The sequence below is a fragment of the Narcine bancroftii genome, chromosome 8 (assembly GCF_036971445.1).
Source record: "Narcine bancroftii isolate sNarBan1 chromosome 8, sNarBan1.hap1, whole genome shotgun sequence".
Lineage (NCBI taxonomy): Eukaryota > Metazoa > Chordata > Chondrichthyes > Torpediniformes > Narcinidae > Narcine > Narcine bancroftii.
In genome coordinates this window covers 104,238,456-104,257,302 of record NC_091476.1, presented here as the reverse complement: position 1 = coordinate 104,257,302, position 18,847 = coordinate 104,238,456, and the positions used below count along the sequence as shown (strand labels likewise).

The 18,847-nt window shown below is 38.1% G+C and overlaps 1 protein-coding gene and 1 long non-coding RNA gene across 5 annotated transcripts in view; one reads left to right on the top strand and one right to left on the bottom strand.

Annotated features, from left to right (window-relative positions):
* Positions 1 to 3,861: 3,861 nt before the first annotated feature.
* LOC138741113 (uncharacterized) lies at positions 3,862 to 7,849 on the bottom strand. Of its 2 annotated transcripts, none has more exons than XR_011343335.1 (3): positions 7,170 to 7,849; positions 6,803 to 6,962; positions 3,862 to 6,695 (listed from the first exon to the last, which is right to left on the bottom strand). It is a non-coding gene; the product is annotated as an uncharacterized lncRNA (long non-coding RNA). The 2 variants fall into 2 exon arrangements; XR_011343334.1 differs by having other exon boundaries at positions 6,817 to 6,962; positions 7,170 to 7,832.
* The window catches only part of ddx6 (DEAD (Asp-Glu-Ala-Asp) box helicase 6), a 41,646-nt gene continuing 30,236 nt past the window's right edge, over positions 7,438 to 18,847 (top strand). Inside the window, exons 1-3 of one of the 3 annotated variants that reach the window (XM_069894679.1) lie at positions 7,438 to 7,512; positions 14,106 to 14,596; positions 18,417 to 18,480. In XM_069894679.1, the coding sequence (XP_069750780.1) occupies positions 14,388 to 14,596; positions 18,417 to 18,480 (273 nt within the window). In that variant the 5' untranslated portion in view covers positions 7,438 to 7,512; positions 14,106 to 14,387. Of the gene's footprint in view, positions 7,513 to 7,587; positions 7,680 to 14,105; positions 14,597 to 18,416; positions 18,481 to 18,847 lie in introns of those variants that run through there. The other 2 variants (XM_069894678.1, XM_069894680.1) reach the window with 2 other exon arrangements.

The window sequence follows — 18,847 nt, the reverse complement described above, 5'->3', positions numbered from 1 at the left end:
GAACAAATTTAGTGGCAGGAGAACCGGAACTGTATTGTGCCTACAGAACCTTGATAAACTTAAAAATATCAATGCTCATCCAATGTAACCCTAAGTGACACTTTTCACTGTCCTCTGCTGGTCAACTGTAGGAGTAAATGCTGTGCTTGGTGAAATACATAGCACCCAAATATTCAAGTCTCATGGATGAAATGCCATCGGAACAGAGATAATGTTATTAATGATCACTTGGTGACAAGTGTTGGAATTGATCCCTATAAACCTGAATTTCTGGTACAAATCATTAGGTACAGGCAACCCAAACTTCAATTGTCTCCCCCACAATACCTCTGTGTGGTGTGTGGAGGAAATGTGGCCTCCCTGTCTGTCTGGAATGTGTGCATTGTGGATTGTCATGCGTCCTCCCTGTCTGAAACTTATTTGGAAGTCACATCAGGTTGGACTCTGACCACTAATTAGTGCACACCTTGCTGTTGGCTAATTTAATTCACCTCGTGTCATTATTAGCTAGAAGCACAGATTAGCACATTCTTTCTCTCTGCCTCATGGTCCAAGCCCTGGACATCGCTCTATTGCCTTGTCACTACTGTGGATATCGCTGTAAGTATTGCAGGTAAGGTGTGCACTATGCTGAAACCGAGCCATTGGTAGTGCAATAGGTCAGTACTCTCTGCAACCCTGTTGGTACAAAGAATTGGGTCTGAAAGAGTCCCTGTTTGTAGTGAGTGAGCTGATAAATATACATTTACCATTGTCGGAGTCCAACCGAAGACTGAGGTGAATGTCTATATCATCGCTTAAGTGAAATAGTGATTGAGTATCATTTAATGTTCTCCCGTTTGTTAGTTACATGTGATTGTAACACTTGTGTCCAGACTCATCTTTCTGTGAACTCACTGAACCTGATACTCTTCTCAACATGACATACCTCTGACATTAGAGAACCATGTTCAAGAGATAACATTTTCATACTATGGATATGGATGAAAATATGGATGCAATAACATTCTATCTGATTGGAAGAAATGGCTCCAACCATGTCAGAATCTCCAAAAGGTGTTCTGGTAGTGGACAGCAACACTCCTCAATGTCATTGGTCATAAAGACATCTTTGGAACTGGATGATATAATCTATAATGCCTTTCAAGGGAGAGAACAGTCATTAGACTCCATCTGATGCTGATCAAGTTGCTAAGTGGAGGTCACTGACCTCACAGCCATGATCTCATTAAATGGTGGATTCAACATTGTTCACATTAAAATGAATCAGAATTTATTGTCATGTCATGAAATTTGTTGTTTTGTAGCAGTCTTGCAGGTGCAAAATTGCTATGAATTACATTTTAAAAAAATAAATAAAGTAGTGCAAAAGAAGAGAAAGTGAGGTAGTGTCTGTTCATTGTCCATTCAGAAATCTGCATTCAGAAATCCAGAGCTATCACAAAGCCCTGGAACACCTAGACAGCAAAGATTACTACATCAGGATGCTTTCTATTGACTACAACACCATTATTCCCCTCAAAACTAATCAGCACACTCCATGATGTGGGCTTCAATACCCCACTGTGTAATTGGATCCTGGATTTCCTCACAATCAGTGAAGAGTAGTAAGAACATATCCTCGGTTATCTCCATCAGCACCAGCGCACCACAGGGCTGCATTCTTAGCCCCCTGCTCTATTATCTATAACTGTGTGGCTCGATACGACAACGCCACCATTTACAAATTTGCTTATGATACCACGATAGTATAAAAAGGGGCCATGAGTGATACAGGAGATTGAAAACTTTGCTGAATGGTGCACCAACAACCTCGCACTCAATGCCACCAAAACCAAGGAGTTGATTACTGACTTCAGGAAGGGAAAATCAGAGGTGTACAATCCAGTAATCATTGGAGGTAGAGGTGGAGAGGGCAAGCAAATTTCTTAGTAGCCACTCTCCCGGAGGATCATTCCTGAATCTAACACACAAATGGCATCATGAAGAAAGCACATCAGCACCTCTACTTCCAAGGATGTTTGAGGAGGTTTGGTATGACATCGGAAACCATAGCAAATTTCTACAGATTGTGGTGGAATATGTGCTGACTGGCTACACAACGATCTGGTATGGGGACAGCAATGCCCCTGAGTGTAAAGCCCTGAAAGAGATAATGGACACAGCACAGGACATCACAGGCAAAACCCTCCCCATAATTGAGAACATTTACAGGGAATACTGCTGATAGAGAGCAGCAGCAATGATCAAGGAACAAACTCCATCCAGCACACACTCTGTTCTCACTGCTACCATCAGGAAAGAGGTATAGGTGCCACAAGATTCACACCATCCAGTTCAGGAACAGCTACCCCTCCACCATCAGACTCCTCAACACAGACTAAGAGATTCACTTTATTTTTGCAGTTTACACTTTATTGATTCTTTTCTCTCTGTATTGCAGTTTGTTTTTATTTTTTACATTTATTTACATGTGTACTTATCTTCTTGAGTAGTTTTTTGCACCACCAATAAGTGATAATTATGTCTCATCTGCAGGAAAAAGGGTGGTATGTGATGTCATGTACTCTGACAATAAATCAGAACTTTAAAGTAAAAACATAATGCTGGAGAAACTCAGCAGGTCAAACAGTTTACAATGTACACTGTTTGACCTGCTGAGTTTCTCCAGCATTGTGCTTTTATTTCAACCATGGTGTCTGCAGACCCTCGGGTTTTACAATCTGAACTTTGAAATCTGATGGTGGAGGGGAAGAAGCTGTTTGTCTTCAAACTCCTGTACCTCCTTCCTGATGGTAGCAGTGAGGAGAGGGCATAGTCTGGGCAATGAGGGTGAGGGTCCTTCACGATAGAGGCTGCTTTCTCGAGACACTGTAGATGTCCTCGATAAAGGCCGGTGTGCACGATGGTGCTGGCTGAGTTCACAAAACTCTGATGTCTTTTCCTGTCCTGTGCATTGGCACCTCCATAACAGACAGTGATCAATCAGTCAGAATGCTCTCCACAGTACACCTGTAGAAATTTGCAAGATTCTTTAGTGCCATACCAAATCTCCTCAAACCCCTCACAAATAGCTGCTGGTGAGCCTTCTTCATTATTGCATCAATATAGGGGCTCCAGGATAGATCTTCAGAGATGTTGACAGCCAGGAATTTTAAGTTTTTAACCCTTTTCATTGCTGACCCCTTGATGAGGACTGGTTCATGTTCTCCTAATTTGCTCCTCCTGAAGTTCACAATCAATTCCTTAGTTTTGCGGACGTAGATTGCAAGGTTGTTGTTGTTACACCACTCAACCAGTTGATACATCTAACTCCTATACGTTTTCTCTTTGTCTTCTGTGATTCTGCTGGTGCCAATGGAAAATTTGTAGACATATCCTTGAGGTGCTCCTGTGTTGATTGTCAGTGAGAAGGAGACGTTGTGTCTGATTCATACTGAATGTGGTCTTCTGATGAGGAAGTCAAGGATCCAATTGCAGAGGGAGGTGCATAGGTCAAGGTTTTGAAGATTGCTGACCAGTACTGAAGGTATGATGGTATTGAAAGCTGAACTGTAGTCGATGAAAAGTAGTCTGATGTATGTGTTGCTGCTATGCAGGTGATCCAGGGCTGAGTGGAGAACCAGTGTGGGGTCCTACAAAAGCAAGGTAATTCTCAAGAGCTCAAAGTTACAATTAAGTTCTTGTAAGTGGGTAGAAAGAAAAGTTGCTTAAGAAGTTTGAAGTCACACTGATAATGAGAGAAGATTATGAAAACATGCAGCAAAATACCCATTGTATTTAAAAATGGCAAATTCTGACACCAAAAGTGGAAATTCAGATTTTTAAAAAATATTTTATTTACAAATTTTAAACCACAATAATAATTACATTACATTCAATTCAAAAAGTTATACATGTGGTAATTCAAATTGATATGAGCACACCACCAATTGGGAAAGAAGCAGAGACACTAAGGGCAATAGTAACCACACTGAAATGCTGGAGGAACTCATCTGGTCATTTCAGCATCTAAAGAAGACAAGGATTTATTGCCAATGCTTCAGGCCTGAGCTCTTCTTCAAGGAAAAATATCAGAAAAAGCAAAAGGAGATTATACAGTATCAGAAAGTCTGAATTCAAACAATGGCGAAGGAATCCAGACCAACAAAAGGTGTTAATCGTGTGACAGACCTATTTTAATTTAATGTTAAACTATATTTCTCATATATAAAAATGACTTAGTAAAGTAAATTACAGAGTTAAAATCTGTATTCTTAGTTGTGGGCTGGTACAGGGACACACACAGGTCACAGCACATTTACAGATACACCATTGTACTCTCAGGCTCTCTTCTGATTTTCAGGTTGTCATTATACATTTTTTTGCTATAGCTAAGGCTATCATCATAAATCCTTTTTGTGCTTCATCCAATTTAAGGCCTAATTCTTTACTTCTTATATTACTTAGAAGAAAGATCTCTGGATATTTTGGTATGTTGCTTTTTGTGATTTTATTTAATACCTGGTTTAGATCTTCCCAAAACTTTTCCACTTTCTCACATGTCCAAATTGCATGTACTGTTGTTCCCGTTTCCTTCTTACAGCGAAAACATCTATCTGATACTGTTGGGTCCCATTTATTTATTTTAGGGCGTGATATATAGCCTGTGTAACCAGTTATATTGTATCATGCGTAACCTCATGTTTATTGTATTTCTCATAGTTCCGGAGCATAGCTTTTCCCATGTTTCATTCCTTATCTTTATGTTTACATCTTGTTCCAACTTTTGTTTGGGTTTACAGCTTATTTCATCGTTCTCTTTCTCTTGCAGCTTGATGTACATGTTTGTTATAAATCTTTTAATTATCATTGTGTCTGTAATCACATATTCAAAGCTGCTTCTTTCTGGTAACCTCAGCCTGCTTCCCAATTTGTCCTTGAAGTAGGTTTTCAGTTGGTGGTATGCAAACATTGTACCGTGAGTTATACCACATTTGTACTTCATTTGTTCAAAAGATAATAAATTATTTCCCAAAAAACCAATTTTCTATTCTTTTGATCCCTTTTCTCTCCCATTCTCTAAAGGAAAGGTTATCTTTTGTAAAAGGGATTAGTTGATTTTGCGTCAATAATAATTTTGATAGTTGGTAATTTGTTTGTTTCCTTTCTACGTGAATCTTCTTCCAAATGTTGAGCAGATGGTGCAGTACTGGTGAACTTCTATGTTGCACCAGTTTAACATGTTGTAGTCTTCAGGACAATAAACATTTAACAATTTCAGGTAACCTGGTGGTGATTTTCTTCCTTTTCTGTCTTTAGCTGCTGTTTTTGGTCTGCATCCTCATTGCAACATTCCCTCTGTGGTCAATATCACATCCTTTCTCTAAGTATTAAAACATATTATTTTCACACTTTTCTCATTTGGATGAAGGGTCAATTTCCTGAAGTTCAACCCTATGGCCACAGCATCTTGCTCAGTGCTTCCAGCATTTTCCACTTTTATTTAGATTCTCATTATCTAGTTTTATGCTTCAATTACTGAATGAATTTATAACTGGTTAATTTTATAACCTTTTATATATTGTATCACTGCAAATAATTCTAAGTTCAGAGGTATAGAATTGCTTGCTTGCATGGGGTTTAATTTCTATTCAAGGGGTGCAGCTTTATTAAGTCAAGAGTTGTCAAAGAAATGAGCATACTGCTAGGTTTCTATTATGCTGGACACTGCTGTTCAGTTTGAAAAAAACCTGTGCACAGTCAAACATGAACCACTCTGAATGATGGAACCTGTAGGGATACCAAAGAAACTCACAAGAACCAAAATTCACACAACTTATTTGGTTATGAGTGTATTTGAGAGGTGTGGGCTGGAAGGGCTTGTTATTGTGCTTTATCTCCAAATTAAAAATTAAACTTTTGCAAATTTCTACAGGTGTACCATGGAGAGCATTCTGACTGGTTGCTTCACTATCCAATCTGACGATGCCAATGCACAGGACAGGAAAAGGCTCCAGAGGGCTGTAAACTCAGCCAGCACATCATGGGCATTAGTCTTCACTCCATTTAAGGTCATTGTAAGAGGTGGTGTCCCAAGAAAACAGCCTCTAGCATTAAGGACCCTTCTCACTTCATCAGGAAGGAGGTACAGGAGCATGAAAACGAACACCCAATGTTACAAAAACAACTTGTTCCCCTCTGCCATCAGATTTTTAAATGGACAGCGAACCAGACACGAGCTCATTTTTTTTCTTTTACACTAGTTTTGTTTTAGTGTATTTACAGAAATCTGTTTTATGGCAATTTTTGCACCTGTAAGGCACGATACTGCTGCTGCCAAACAAATGTTCATAACAATACACCTGATTCAATTCCTTTTAATTTTCTTAGGACAGTGTTGAATGAAGGAATACAGGATCCAAGATGGGTATGATCCACTAAATTGTGAAATCAACATGAAGGACTGATAATTAGCTGCATGTGTACTTTTTGAACTTTTTTTTTCTTTGGCTTGGCTTCGCGGACGAAGATTTATGGAGGGGTAAAGTCCTCGTCAGCTGCAGGCTCGCTGGTGACTGACAAGTCCGATGCGGGACAGGCAGACACGGTTGCAGGGGAAAATTGGTGGGTTGGGGTTGGGTGTTTCCTCCTTTGTCTTTTGTCAGTGAGGTGGGCTCTGCGGTCTTCTTCAAAGGAGGTTGCTGCCCGCCGAACTGTGAGGCGCCAAGATGCACATAGTTAGAAAGAAAATGTAGGCAACCTTGTTAGCAAAATGACACTTAATTTAGAGAATAAAAAAAATCTTTAAATGGAGCTTGACCTAAAGCACTTAACCTGCAATTTTGAGTGTTGTCACAAATGGAATTGAGGAGAATGACGGCCAATGAGTGTGTGAACACCTCATCTGAAAGACCGCACCTTCAGTCATGACCCTCCCTCGACGTTTGCAAGTTTTATCCTCGATTTTGCTTCCCAGGGGTCTGAAATGAGATTTGTGTGCAAGACATCAGCGTCAAACCAGACGAAACGACCTGCCCACCCATTCTGGGCGAGATCTTTTTGTTCCCCACGCTTCCTCGGTTTCAGGCCCTCCGTCGTCCGTGTGACCCCACGCTCAAACAATACGAACGCCTCGCAATTACTTCCCCCAAACCAGAGAGGAGTTGATATGACCCCTGTTCGCCGACCTGAGGAGAAATGTGGGGGCACCAGGAGAGGGCGCGGAATGGGGGGAACCACAAGGCCGTCAAGAAAGAAAGACAAGCAGAGAGGGGAAAAAAAAATAAACAGGATCATCGGAAAGGAAGGGAGGGCGAGAGAGAATCATGGCCATGACACCAGTTGAGCTCGTCAGTGCACGGGATTTGGGTGAGGGGGAGGGGAACACAGACACAGAGAGAGAGAGAGAGAGAGAGAGAGGATAAAGTCACGTGACCGCATTTCTTCGCCCTCGTCGCTCCAAGCTCGAATTAAAATTCGAAGTCGCCTTCAATTTCTTTAGTTGGTGGTCAATTTGTGGAGTCTTATGAGGTAACCAGGCTTTTTTTTTAAAATTTGAACGTGATCGCTTTAATGATTGATGTGTTCGTTGCTGGCCCTGATGACGTCGCGGCCGAGGGGAAGATGCCATATTGGAATCGGGCAGAGCTGACAGACAAAAAAGGGAAGAAATATAAGCGAAATCGCCGCCATCGCGGGTTGGTGCAGCGGTATTTTCATTAGAGCTCTTCTCCTGAGCGGTCAGGACGAGGGATGTAGCTTTATTTTTCGAAACCGTGCTCCCTTGGCCTCCTTGGATAAAGCTGCGTAGGAAGTTGATGGTTTGCTTCTTTTCCGTTGGCCGTTGCAGTGGTGCAAGGCCCGAACTCTCTCTCTCTCTCTCTCGCTGCGGGTTTTTCTTTGCAAATGTCATTTGAATTTCGTGTCGCGTCAAATCTGTTCGTTGTTGCTCTTTCGTGACGTGTCTGCGAGGGGTCGTTCATTTTCTGCCCGCTCTGGGGCCGTGGTCGGAGAATGTTTGGACTTGTGTCCCCTCCCCCCCCCCTCCTTCTCCGAGGTGGCAGGATGCGAGAAGGAGCCCAAAGAAACGGGTCGGTCCGTTTACCCGGAGGCTCTTCCCCTCACCCTCAGCCCAAGTTTGATCTCTAATGGAGGGCTGGTGGCTTTCTCTCTCTCTCTCTGTGTATTTTGTTTACAATTTGAAACTGTTTCTCAATCGACTTTCAACTCTCTTACTGTCACTATAAGTAATCTGTTTTGAGTTCAAAAAAATCCTTTACTTTCCATAATTAGTTCCTTCTATAATAATCTGTATCTAACAATTGTTTGCTTTATTGCGAGTTTAATTTGGAGTGGGGTTATCAATGTACATTTCATTTATTCTGCTTGGTAATTGCTGTATAAATAAATTCATGAATATTTGAATAATTTAAATCTCGTTTTGTCAACATTTGTGGTAAGTTTTCTGGTCAAATGTACGCCTTCTAATTTAAGGGGTGGGTGGGATAAAGTAATGTCACCTAAATCTTTTGTGGATGAAATGACAGATCAATCTTGACCTTTATTTTTCCATGTATGTAACATGGGTGGAGTTTTAGTTTGAGGAGGATAGTTTCTCATTCAAAATCAATTGCTTTTAGGACTTGCATTGGTCCATCTAATATTGCAATTCCTCTTTGGTGTGGCAGAGGGTGGGGTGATTCTTTAAGACTGGAACCCTGCTGAAACTTGGCATATTAATGAGATTATCTTGTATGTCCACTTCTACCATTTGCTGTAGTTTGTTGTTTTGATTGGCAGTAATGAGCTGTTCTCCCTTGGGGTCTAATTGTCAGACAGGTTTTAATCATTTATGACCTTGGGTTAGTCCCAAAGAAATTAAACAACTAAAAACTTGTGGTCCACATAATTCACTGGCTAAGATAAGTGGTTGTTAGGAATAAGATGAAATGCGTATGTTGTTTGTTTGCAATTCTACATTGAATGCCTGCAAGAAGATATTAGTACTAATCCATCCAGGTAAAAAAGATTCAATTTTATTTTTAAAATTCTTAGAGTAAATGTTGAATTCCTTTGGATGATGTCTTGTTAGCTTCATCTTTGACAGGTGGGACTGGCTTGTTTGTGTAGAAACATCAGTGTAGTTACCCTGCTGTCTTTGCATTGCAATTTGTTTTTACTTCAGTGATGCAGAAGTGAGTACATAACTCTGGTTGCCAGTCTGACAAGAACTTGGAGTCTCTTGGGATGTACAGTCAAACCCCAGCTATCTAGGAACCATGGGGATTGGTAGATGCTGAATAAGTATATTTTCTGGTTGCTTGATACTTTTACAATGACTAATACACCTACATTAAGGATAAATTGTTTAAAACACAAATGTTGTATTTGAACTGGACAAACTTCATTTGCCAGAATATATAAACCTAAGAGCATTTTTCAGTCACATTCTTTGAAAACATTTAACTCTTCCTGTATCTGCAGGTTCCTCCTCCTCCATGGAGCCGCCCAAAAGACTAACAATAACATAATTAACCCCTCCCTCCCCCCCCTCCAAGTTTACAGATAAACTCTGGGGCAATTTACTCAGCAGGGATAAGAAGAGACTTTAAGAGAGTCAAGCCAACAGCGAGCAACATCAAACTGCTCTTCATCCTGGGTGACACCATTGATGTTTCACCAGTTTATTCAGAAAGCTGTTACAAGCAAAGCACAACCAGGGCACTCTGTTGGCTGAATATTTGCTCCTATCTTCATAGTTTGTGTTACTTCAGAGAACATTTACTTTCACAATTTAAACTTGCTGCGTATTTTTTACCTATAAAAGGGTGACATGGTTGGCATAGCGATTAGCGCAGTGCCTTTACAGCATCAACAATCAGGACCACCTGGTTCAAATCCTGTGCTGTAGTTAAGGAGTTTAAGTTCTCCCTGTGTCTGCATGGGTTTTCTCCAGGGGCTCCTGTTTCCACCCACCATTCAAAAGGTGTTGGAGGTATATTCGGCAGCATGGACACATAGGCCAAAATGGCCGGTTAACATGATGTATGTCTAAATTTTTAAAATATTTATTTTAATTTTAAAATTTATTTTCCTCAACTCTTTTTTGCTGGTTGCTTAAGGCTACCAGTTGCTTGAATTCTAGATATCATTTGTTTTACTATACATGGATTAGATGTTTTATAGAATTTGAACAATACTTGGATCTTGTGAAATTCCTGAATTCATTTTGGCACAATTTCACTTTCTTGTGTTAACTCTGTATCCCTTCAATCCTATAATATCTGAAAATTTATAGATCTATGGTTGAAATATTCTGAGTGACTGATCCTTCCTCTTGCTGAGAATTCTAAAGATTTGTTATTCCAGATTTCTTCAATTATTTCTTCTTTAAAATGAAATCTTAATTTCCATACTGGAACCAAAACTCTTCATTTGCACTGAAACGCAGAGTTAATGACTATTCAATTTATCCTTTTGGCATTTTGTTGTTTTAAAAATATTATTGGAATCTTCACTACTTGAATATTTACATTAGCTCAACATTTGGATTTCTCATAGCAATTAAGCAGTTGTGCTATCAAAATAAATAGCTTAATTTTGGAAGAGCTACTTGGATTAGGTTTTCTGAGTATGAGCAGTAGAGCATTTATTTTGAAGTAACAGCCATGGTCTAATTGGATTTGGCATGCGAGATGCCTTAAACAATTGCACCCTCCTGGTAGAATACTGATTTGTTTGATATGTTCAAGATCTTCCATTCCAAATTTCTTGTAAATGAACTGAAAAGTAGTTGCTGTCCTTGATCTTCTTGTCATAAAGACTCTGGGCTTGGAGTGAACAATTCAGACAGACAGGGAGGGAGAAACTGCTCCCAGCTCATCCAGCAGAAGGTGATGAAAGAAACATGAGGAATTGCAAGTCTGTAGTTGAATGCTAAAGTCACTGATATTCTTCATGATGGTTGTGTACCCACGATCATTATTTCATCTTTGAGCAGCTACACGGGTCACTCTGGACCATCTAGATAACATCTCTGTGGTGAGCCATGGGCAATGCATTTGCTACAGGAATATCATTGGAGGACAGGGATTGATGCCAATTTTCTGTCATAGTGGTACACATCCACAGGGAGGGCAGACGTTTATGGCAGCAAGCAATGTGACAGTAAGGCTGTGCGGTCATCCTGGGAATGCACCCTGACCACTAAACAAAGCACTATTGGGATTACAGGCTTGAACAAACAAGATGGATATGGATATTCTACTTGAAATTGAAAAGTAACTTGGCAGAAGTGGTTTGAATGCTTGAAGTTAAATGAATCTCTAGGGGCATTAATTTTTTTGGAAGTGTTTTCAGTAAATGTTTTCTCTCATTTTAAAGTGGGACTGGATTAAAGGGTTTATAGATGAGACAAAGAAAGCTGTAATATATACTGAGACTTTAATACAGCAGAAAACATGAAAGAGTGTAGAAAATGTAGCAGTGAAATTTAAAGGAAAATGAAACAAGTTTTGGCAAGTGTAGTGAGGGAAAATCTAAAAAATGTTTAATTCCTGCATAAAAGTAGAGCTAATTAGGGATCAAAAGGGGATTGTGTTGGTTGTGGACAAAATTGCAAAATTTTCATTAAGAAGGATCCTCATTAATGAGGGTTATGCTGCTTTGTCATTAAGGTGAAAGAGTGTAAATATTGAATGGGAAAGATAGAATTGAGGAAGTTTATCATTTGAAAATGTTGAAGTTGCCAGACCCAAATGAAATGTATCACAGACTTCAAAAGATGGGAGGAAATTGCAGCAACTATCACTACAATTAATGACCAACAACTTTTATAAAATTGTTTTAAAAGGAATAAATCAATTAATTACAGTTCAGTTATTTTAAATTTTGTCAAATTGTTTGAATCCATTTTAAAGGATAGCATAAACCTTTGTTTGCAGATGAAGGTGCAGATTGATCAAGGACAATAAGCGTGTATTTTGTTAAGATCTGATGTCTCTTCAAAAGGATAGCAAGGAGGATTTGCAAGGACATTGTTTTGACGTGGTCTGTGTGGATCATAGCAAGATTTTGAATGGTCTTGTAGTTTGATTGAAATGATCTGACTATTGGTAGTAAGCAAGGAGAAATGCTTGGTTAATATTTGATATGGAAAGCTAATTCCAGTCAACAAGGCCTTGTTTTGTGTTAGTGATGTGGACTTAAAAATATGGGATACAATACAAAAAAAGATGGTGAGGGTGAATACTTTAGAATGTATGAAGATGAGGTTTGGTGAGTTGCATAGAAATGTGACAAATGGGAATTTAATCCAGGAAAAGAATGCATTTAAGCAAAGAGGCAAGAAATGAGGGAGTCTATTTGCTGATGCTGAAGGGAAGCTGAACAGGTGGGTGGAGATTGCTTTCCTTAATCAGTTTAGGCATGGGATGCATGGTAAGGAGGTTGTGCTAGAAATCTAAATAATTCCTGTCCAGCTAAACTGTAGCATGAAAGCATTCTTTTTGTACAAGATGCAGATGAGATTTATGAAAGAGTTGCTAGAATTAGAAAAAAATGTTGGGAAAAGATATGTTTTTGGACACAACAGAAGACCTCTTTGGTGCAAACTTTAAGGGGTCCAGATGGATTAAATAGAAATTCTTGGCAGAGTTGGTGAGGTGGGGGGGGGGGGGGGTGAGAAAAGAAAGGTTAAAAATGTATAGAATTAGAAGAGATGGGAAAAGTAAAATAAAATCACCAAGCGGGTAGATCGCCAGCAAATAAGTAATCCATAACCAGCAGGAGATGAATATGGTATTTCCATCAGAATAGCACACTTGTGACCTTCATCTGATCAGTGTTGAACAGTGTGCAATCAAGGTCGTACAGGGAGAATTAGAAATTTTAGTGAATGATAAGTGAGTTGTTGAATTTAATTGCTTTCTAAAATAAAAACTTTAATTTTCAAACCTATGGCACTTGTTAGCATACCAATTAAATGGATAATTCACACCAATTTTTAAATACAGCTGTGAAGTTTTCATTTTGATTTTGTATTTTTTTTGCCTACTAAGCTGAACAGTATTTTGACTTGTGAAATTTTTGGATAAATTAGTCCTTGGATAAATTCATTTATGCTTATAAAATTAACTGTGGAATCAAGACAGCTGGATACATTGTTCCTAAATTCCCAAATAATTAGCTACTCCAGGACCACCAATGTATGTCTGCATCATTGAAACATCACTTTTTTTAATGGTAACTCGCATAGCTATGGATATTTATGTATTCTTTTGTGTAATTGTTTTCTGTCACCAAGTCCATTGTGGTAATTTAATTTCAACTAATGTGACTGCAGCAAAAAAAGAATTTCAATGAATCTGTATGTTAAACTTGTTTAAATGACAAACTCTCATTGTACCATAAATCCTTCAATTAGTCTGTTTAAGATGGCTTTCACTTTTCCTTTCTGAACAATTTATGACAAAATTACCAATTTTGTGCTAATTCTGCTTGTCTGATTTGGAAGTTGTGGATATTTCAACAATAAATATTAAATCAAAGGTGCAATGGGTATTTAAGCCTACATTTCTGGCTAAACTTTTAAAAATGATTTCTGAAAGATTAAGAGAGGCACGGGCTGAAGTTCTGTTCTATGCTCTAATGTCTTGTTTTAATGACATTGTAAATTCACAAAAGACTGGGAATATTCCATTTGGTTCACATCACATTCTCATCCCAGTTTGCTTTTGTCTCAACTGCTGAAAGTGTACGAAAGATCCAGGGTCTTGTGTATACTATGCCATAAATTCAAAATAAATAGAGGAAATTTTGATTATTGCTCAAAGTATCTTGTCCTGCATGAAAGCCAAATGTATCCAAATTATTATTGCATATGTAGTCTGCAGAGAAAAATATGAATTTATTACAGAATGTGTAGCATTTCCTACTGATCTGAAAATTGGCCATGGCACCATGAGAGCAGCAAATGATATAGCATGGGATATATAAACACACTGCTGAAAATATTGAACTTTAGTTTGATCAATATTGTCAAAGGCAGTGGTGAAATACTCTTGTTGCTGTTAGGTTCAAATGCTTCTGAAATATTTAAAAAAAATGTTTTAATTGCATTACAGGTGGAAGTGAATACCTTCAAAACCTTTTCATGAAAAAAGATTTGTGTGGAAGAATATTGTAAACTTGGCATCAGTGCAAGTGACTGCTTGACTTTTTAAAGACTTGTACGAGTGCTTGCTTTGATTGCAACGGGAGGACTCGTAAATATTGAGCAAACTTTATTATCTCTTCATTTGAAGAGGTTTAAACTATTATAGTTTCTGTATGAACATTGGGCTGTAAACTGAATCTCCATAGATATATATATATATAGAAGAAAATATATATATCACACATATAAAATGACCACAGCCAGGACGGAAAATCCCGTTATTATGGGTTTGTCTACTCAGAATGGGCAGTTGAGAGGCCCACTGAAATCCAGTACAGTCCCAGGTGGGGTGCCACCACAGCAAGTCGCACAGACCAACCAACAGTTGCAACAGCTAAAGAATGCCAGCACACTTAATGGCACTCAGCAGCAAGCACATACAACCAGCAGTACTATTAAGTAAGTAAACCTGATAGAAAATCTTTGGAACTATTATGTATTGTGGTTTTGTCACAATTTGGAACTTCTTTCTGAATGTATTTAATCTGGAACTGGCCTCCTGATCTGCTGTATTTGAGGATATCAATTGCTAAAAGAATTGGTTATTTTGTGAATTTGTAATTTCCTATGGATGTGCTTTAGAAACTTAATTTGCAACTGTAACATGAATGTAATTGAAATAATGATTTGATCTGTATTAGTGGTGGAATTGTGTGATGATTGTTGGCTGTGGTATCAACTGATCTTTAATTCTATTAATCATATTAGGGGTATTATTGCACAGATTAAACTTTTATTTGGCAATTGCTATCAGTTTTCCATTTCTACTTTGCCATGTTCCTGTAAATGCAGTGACCATCGAATGAGATTCTTGCTTTCATGGATGCCAATATTGTTGATGTTTTAGCTATAGTAAAATCCCCATTATCTGGCGCCGAGAGGAATTGCAGATGTCAGAAATATGAATTTTCCAGTTGACTAAGAATAATTTTTACAATGCCCAACAGACCTGCATTAAGAACAGTTTAAAATGTAAAGTTGTTTGAAAACAATATTGTTGTCTTTATGTAAAGTTCACTTCAATCAAGTAATTCCTGAAAGTTGCAAAATCTAAAATTTAACCCAGGTTGCTGGGACTGCAACAGTGTTGTGCTAACCATGCTGCTGTCATAATCAACTCCCACTCCCAAGTTTATAAATAAAGCCTTACTAATATGGTTAATATAAATTTAAAAAAGACTTTCCAGGCAGGGATGTAGAGACATTTTAGGAGAGCTGCCTCAATGGCAAGCGGCATCAACTGATTGGTGTCCCAGACAGGCCTTCTGCGCACCTTTGTGTTCACTCCAACTCACCTCTACGCAAGTGTCCTAGTCCGGCCCTCAGTGTACCTTCCTTGTGCTGACAGCCTGACACACCTCCATGCAATATCTTGGCTTGATACAATCTGATTTCACGTGACAGTGAAAGGAATGTGCACACATTTGAGGGGGGGGGATTGCTTGTTCAATGGGGCAAATCTGCACTTGTCCAAGGAAGTCTTAGCACTCCCCCATAGGGTCCATCTGCCCAGTCTTTTTTCAATTAAAAAAAAAAAAAATTTTTTTTGACAGTTGTTTGAATTTTCAGCTGATTAAATACAGTGAAATCCCCATTATCAGGAATTCAATTATCTGAATACTATATATCTGGTTGCCTTGTTTTGTAATCTTGTCCAAAAGTCATCATTTTGGTGAATTTTATGCAGGTTTTTAAAATTCTGTTTAGTTTGTTGCAAAATGCATAGTACATGGAAAATGGTTCTTTTGTGAACAGATCAACGTGTAGCATTACTTGTATCGGTATTTAGAGTGTAATTTATGGAATATGGGATTACGTTAGTTTGTATAACCATGTTTTATGTGACCACTGCCAAAACCCAGTAATTTCAAATTGGTGGCTTGGAGGTGTTGGAAGATTCTGTTTCATAAGATCTGTATAGTTTTAAGTTTAGATTGCTTTTCAAAATCATGTCAAACTAATGTGCATAATTCCTAGCATAGATTTCTCATTTTAACGTTCGAGTTTAATTCTATTAGAACAATTTTAGCCATTGAGCCATATAACCGTTTACAGCATGGAAACAGGCCATGTCGGCCCTTCAAGTCCGTAGCGGTTCACTTGAACAACTCCACTAGCTCCTCCGCAAACTCCTGAGGAAGTAGAGCCAGAAATTGTGAACCACTTCTTTCAGTATTATCGGATTTCCGTCACTTTTGATTAAAAATTTATGATACTTCATGGGGGTGGGGAAAGTTAGGAGGGAGATCAGAGTTGTGGTATTAAATCCATGTATGTTTGAAATCCAAGTGCATATTTAGAATTTCATTTGTGCATTCTGTAATGTAAGTTTTACTATTTATAATTTTCCTGATTTTTAAATATTTTGGAATTCAAATTACTAGGTGAAAGATGGGCATAATGAATAAATAAGGAATGTCTTGTAGAAATGTAAAAGCATATCTTATCGGCTTGACTTTATCTTCCCTTGTCTTTGATTTTTTAAAACACTGCAGAGCTTTAAGATGAGCACCTTTTCTGCCATAAGAATAATGTGACCATTAAATGGATCTGACATTTACTGTCATTATTGGAAGTGTAATTGGGGGGTGGGGGGTGGGGGGGGGGGTGGAGGAAGGAAAGAAAGATTTTTCTGCAATTTGTTTGTATTTGGAATGAAGGCCCTTTTTATGTCAACTTGTTTGTAACTAATGAAAGATTTTGTAGATGCTGGTGGGGGTGAGCAATAAATTATTGGGCATAAGAAATAAAGGATTTTTAATTAAATCTAAAGTGGAGAAATTGAGGTTTTTTTTGTGGGGGGGGCACCAGCTCTTTTTGCATTAATATAACGCTTCAAATCAATTTGTAATAAATTTGACTTGTATTCTTTTCGTAAAGTTTGAAGGGATTATGTTGTCAGAACATTGGGTGTGGGTCTTGGAATTTGTTGCATTCTCCTGTTGAACATTGAATTCGGTAGACTTGAAAGAAGTGTAGAAATTTGGGATATGATGGTCTCTTGGACTAGTCACAGTTTAAATTGTTACCAACTTAATGATATGCATTTCAATTAATAATACAGTACCCTTCATTATGGGCTGAGTATTTCTACCTATTTATTTGAATTGATTGTCTGCTTTTCTGACCAGCGGTCTTAACAAATTGATGATCCATTGGACCAGATGATGGTTGTATTTATAATATGGGCTTCAAGTGAGAAAATAAACATGGAACCAGAATTTGTGCTCCTTTCTTTTCTTCTCCCTCCCCCTCACCCCACCCACACTCCCCACCCAAAGCAGGCATTGAAACATCCTTTATAGAACTATTTATTTATTTGATCCTAGCTCATGGATTTTAATTCAGGAAGTGAGTTTGGGCCCCAATTTATTCTTGCGCACTTTTCAGTCTTCAATTTTGACCCTACAAAAATAAATGTATTATCATCTATCATTTCCAGTCTTTGTCAACTCAGAATCCAGAGAAAAACAAAAAAAATGTAGATTGAAATACTTCAAAACCAACTGTGGAGGGTGAAATAGAAACTTAGCAGAAATGCTGCTTAACCTGCTGAGTATCTCCAGCATTTTTGTGTTTATGATGATTCAATGTGGCGCATTTGTGAATGGCTATTTGCAGGCTTATTTTTCCAAAAACAAATCTAGATTTTAAGTTTTAGAGAGACACTAGCAAGACAACATTATCTTGTCTATACCTATCTTCAAAAAGGTGGTAATTAGTCACTTCCTTGAAAGGCATTGATCCTACTGACGAATGTATTTGTAATCTCTTTGGATAAGGGTTTCAGCATTTAAACTTGATGACCAAGCAAGTAAGGTTCACTGCATGCTTACTACCACTCAAGGGAGTTAGTCAATTACCATAATAAAGGGCCATGCTATTTGATTTCACTTGTAGACAACACAAAAATTGTATTGTAGATATTGTTGTATTGCAACTGGGATTTAATGAACTTAAATGCCAGCATGCTTGCTTTTTTAATGAAAGTGAAATTTAAATGCTAGCGCCATAAACTTAAGGATTTTGAAATTGAGTAAAAATTTAAAAAACATTTGGTGTGTGAGCATGAAGTAAAGTTGAATTTGTAATCAATTTTGACATTGTATCTTGAAGGTTGAAATGAAATTTAATGCAGTTGTGGATTTAGGTTAAATTTCAGAACTATTTTCCCTAAATATTACCACTAATGTAAATTGTTTATCCTCATTCTCTGTAGACCAGGTGATGACTGGAAGAAAAACTTAAAGTTGCCTCCAAAAGACAGGCGAATGAAAACTTCGGTAAGAAGAATATTAGTAATCATTTTCTTTACTTCAGATTGTTCTTTGAATTATCTGTTTGTTGCCCTTTTGAAATGGTCATAACTCAAGATATAGTGAAAAGACTTATTTGTCAAGATGAAGAAATGTAGTCCTGGATTTCTCCAGCATAGAAAGAGGGCCTTTGGCCTAACTTGTTCATGCCTATTAAGCTCGTCTCATTTGCCTGTGTCCCTCTCAGGTTTTCTATTTTTTTTTCTGCTTAAATGTCTTTTAAACATTATAGTTATTGCTCCTCTAGAAACTCATTCCTTGTTATCACTACCCTCTCCATGAAGAAGATTCCCCTCTGGTCTCGAATCTTTTCTCTTCATAAACCTATGCCCAG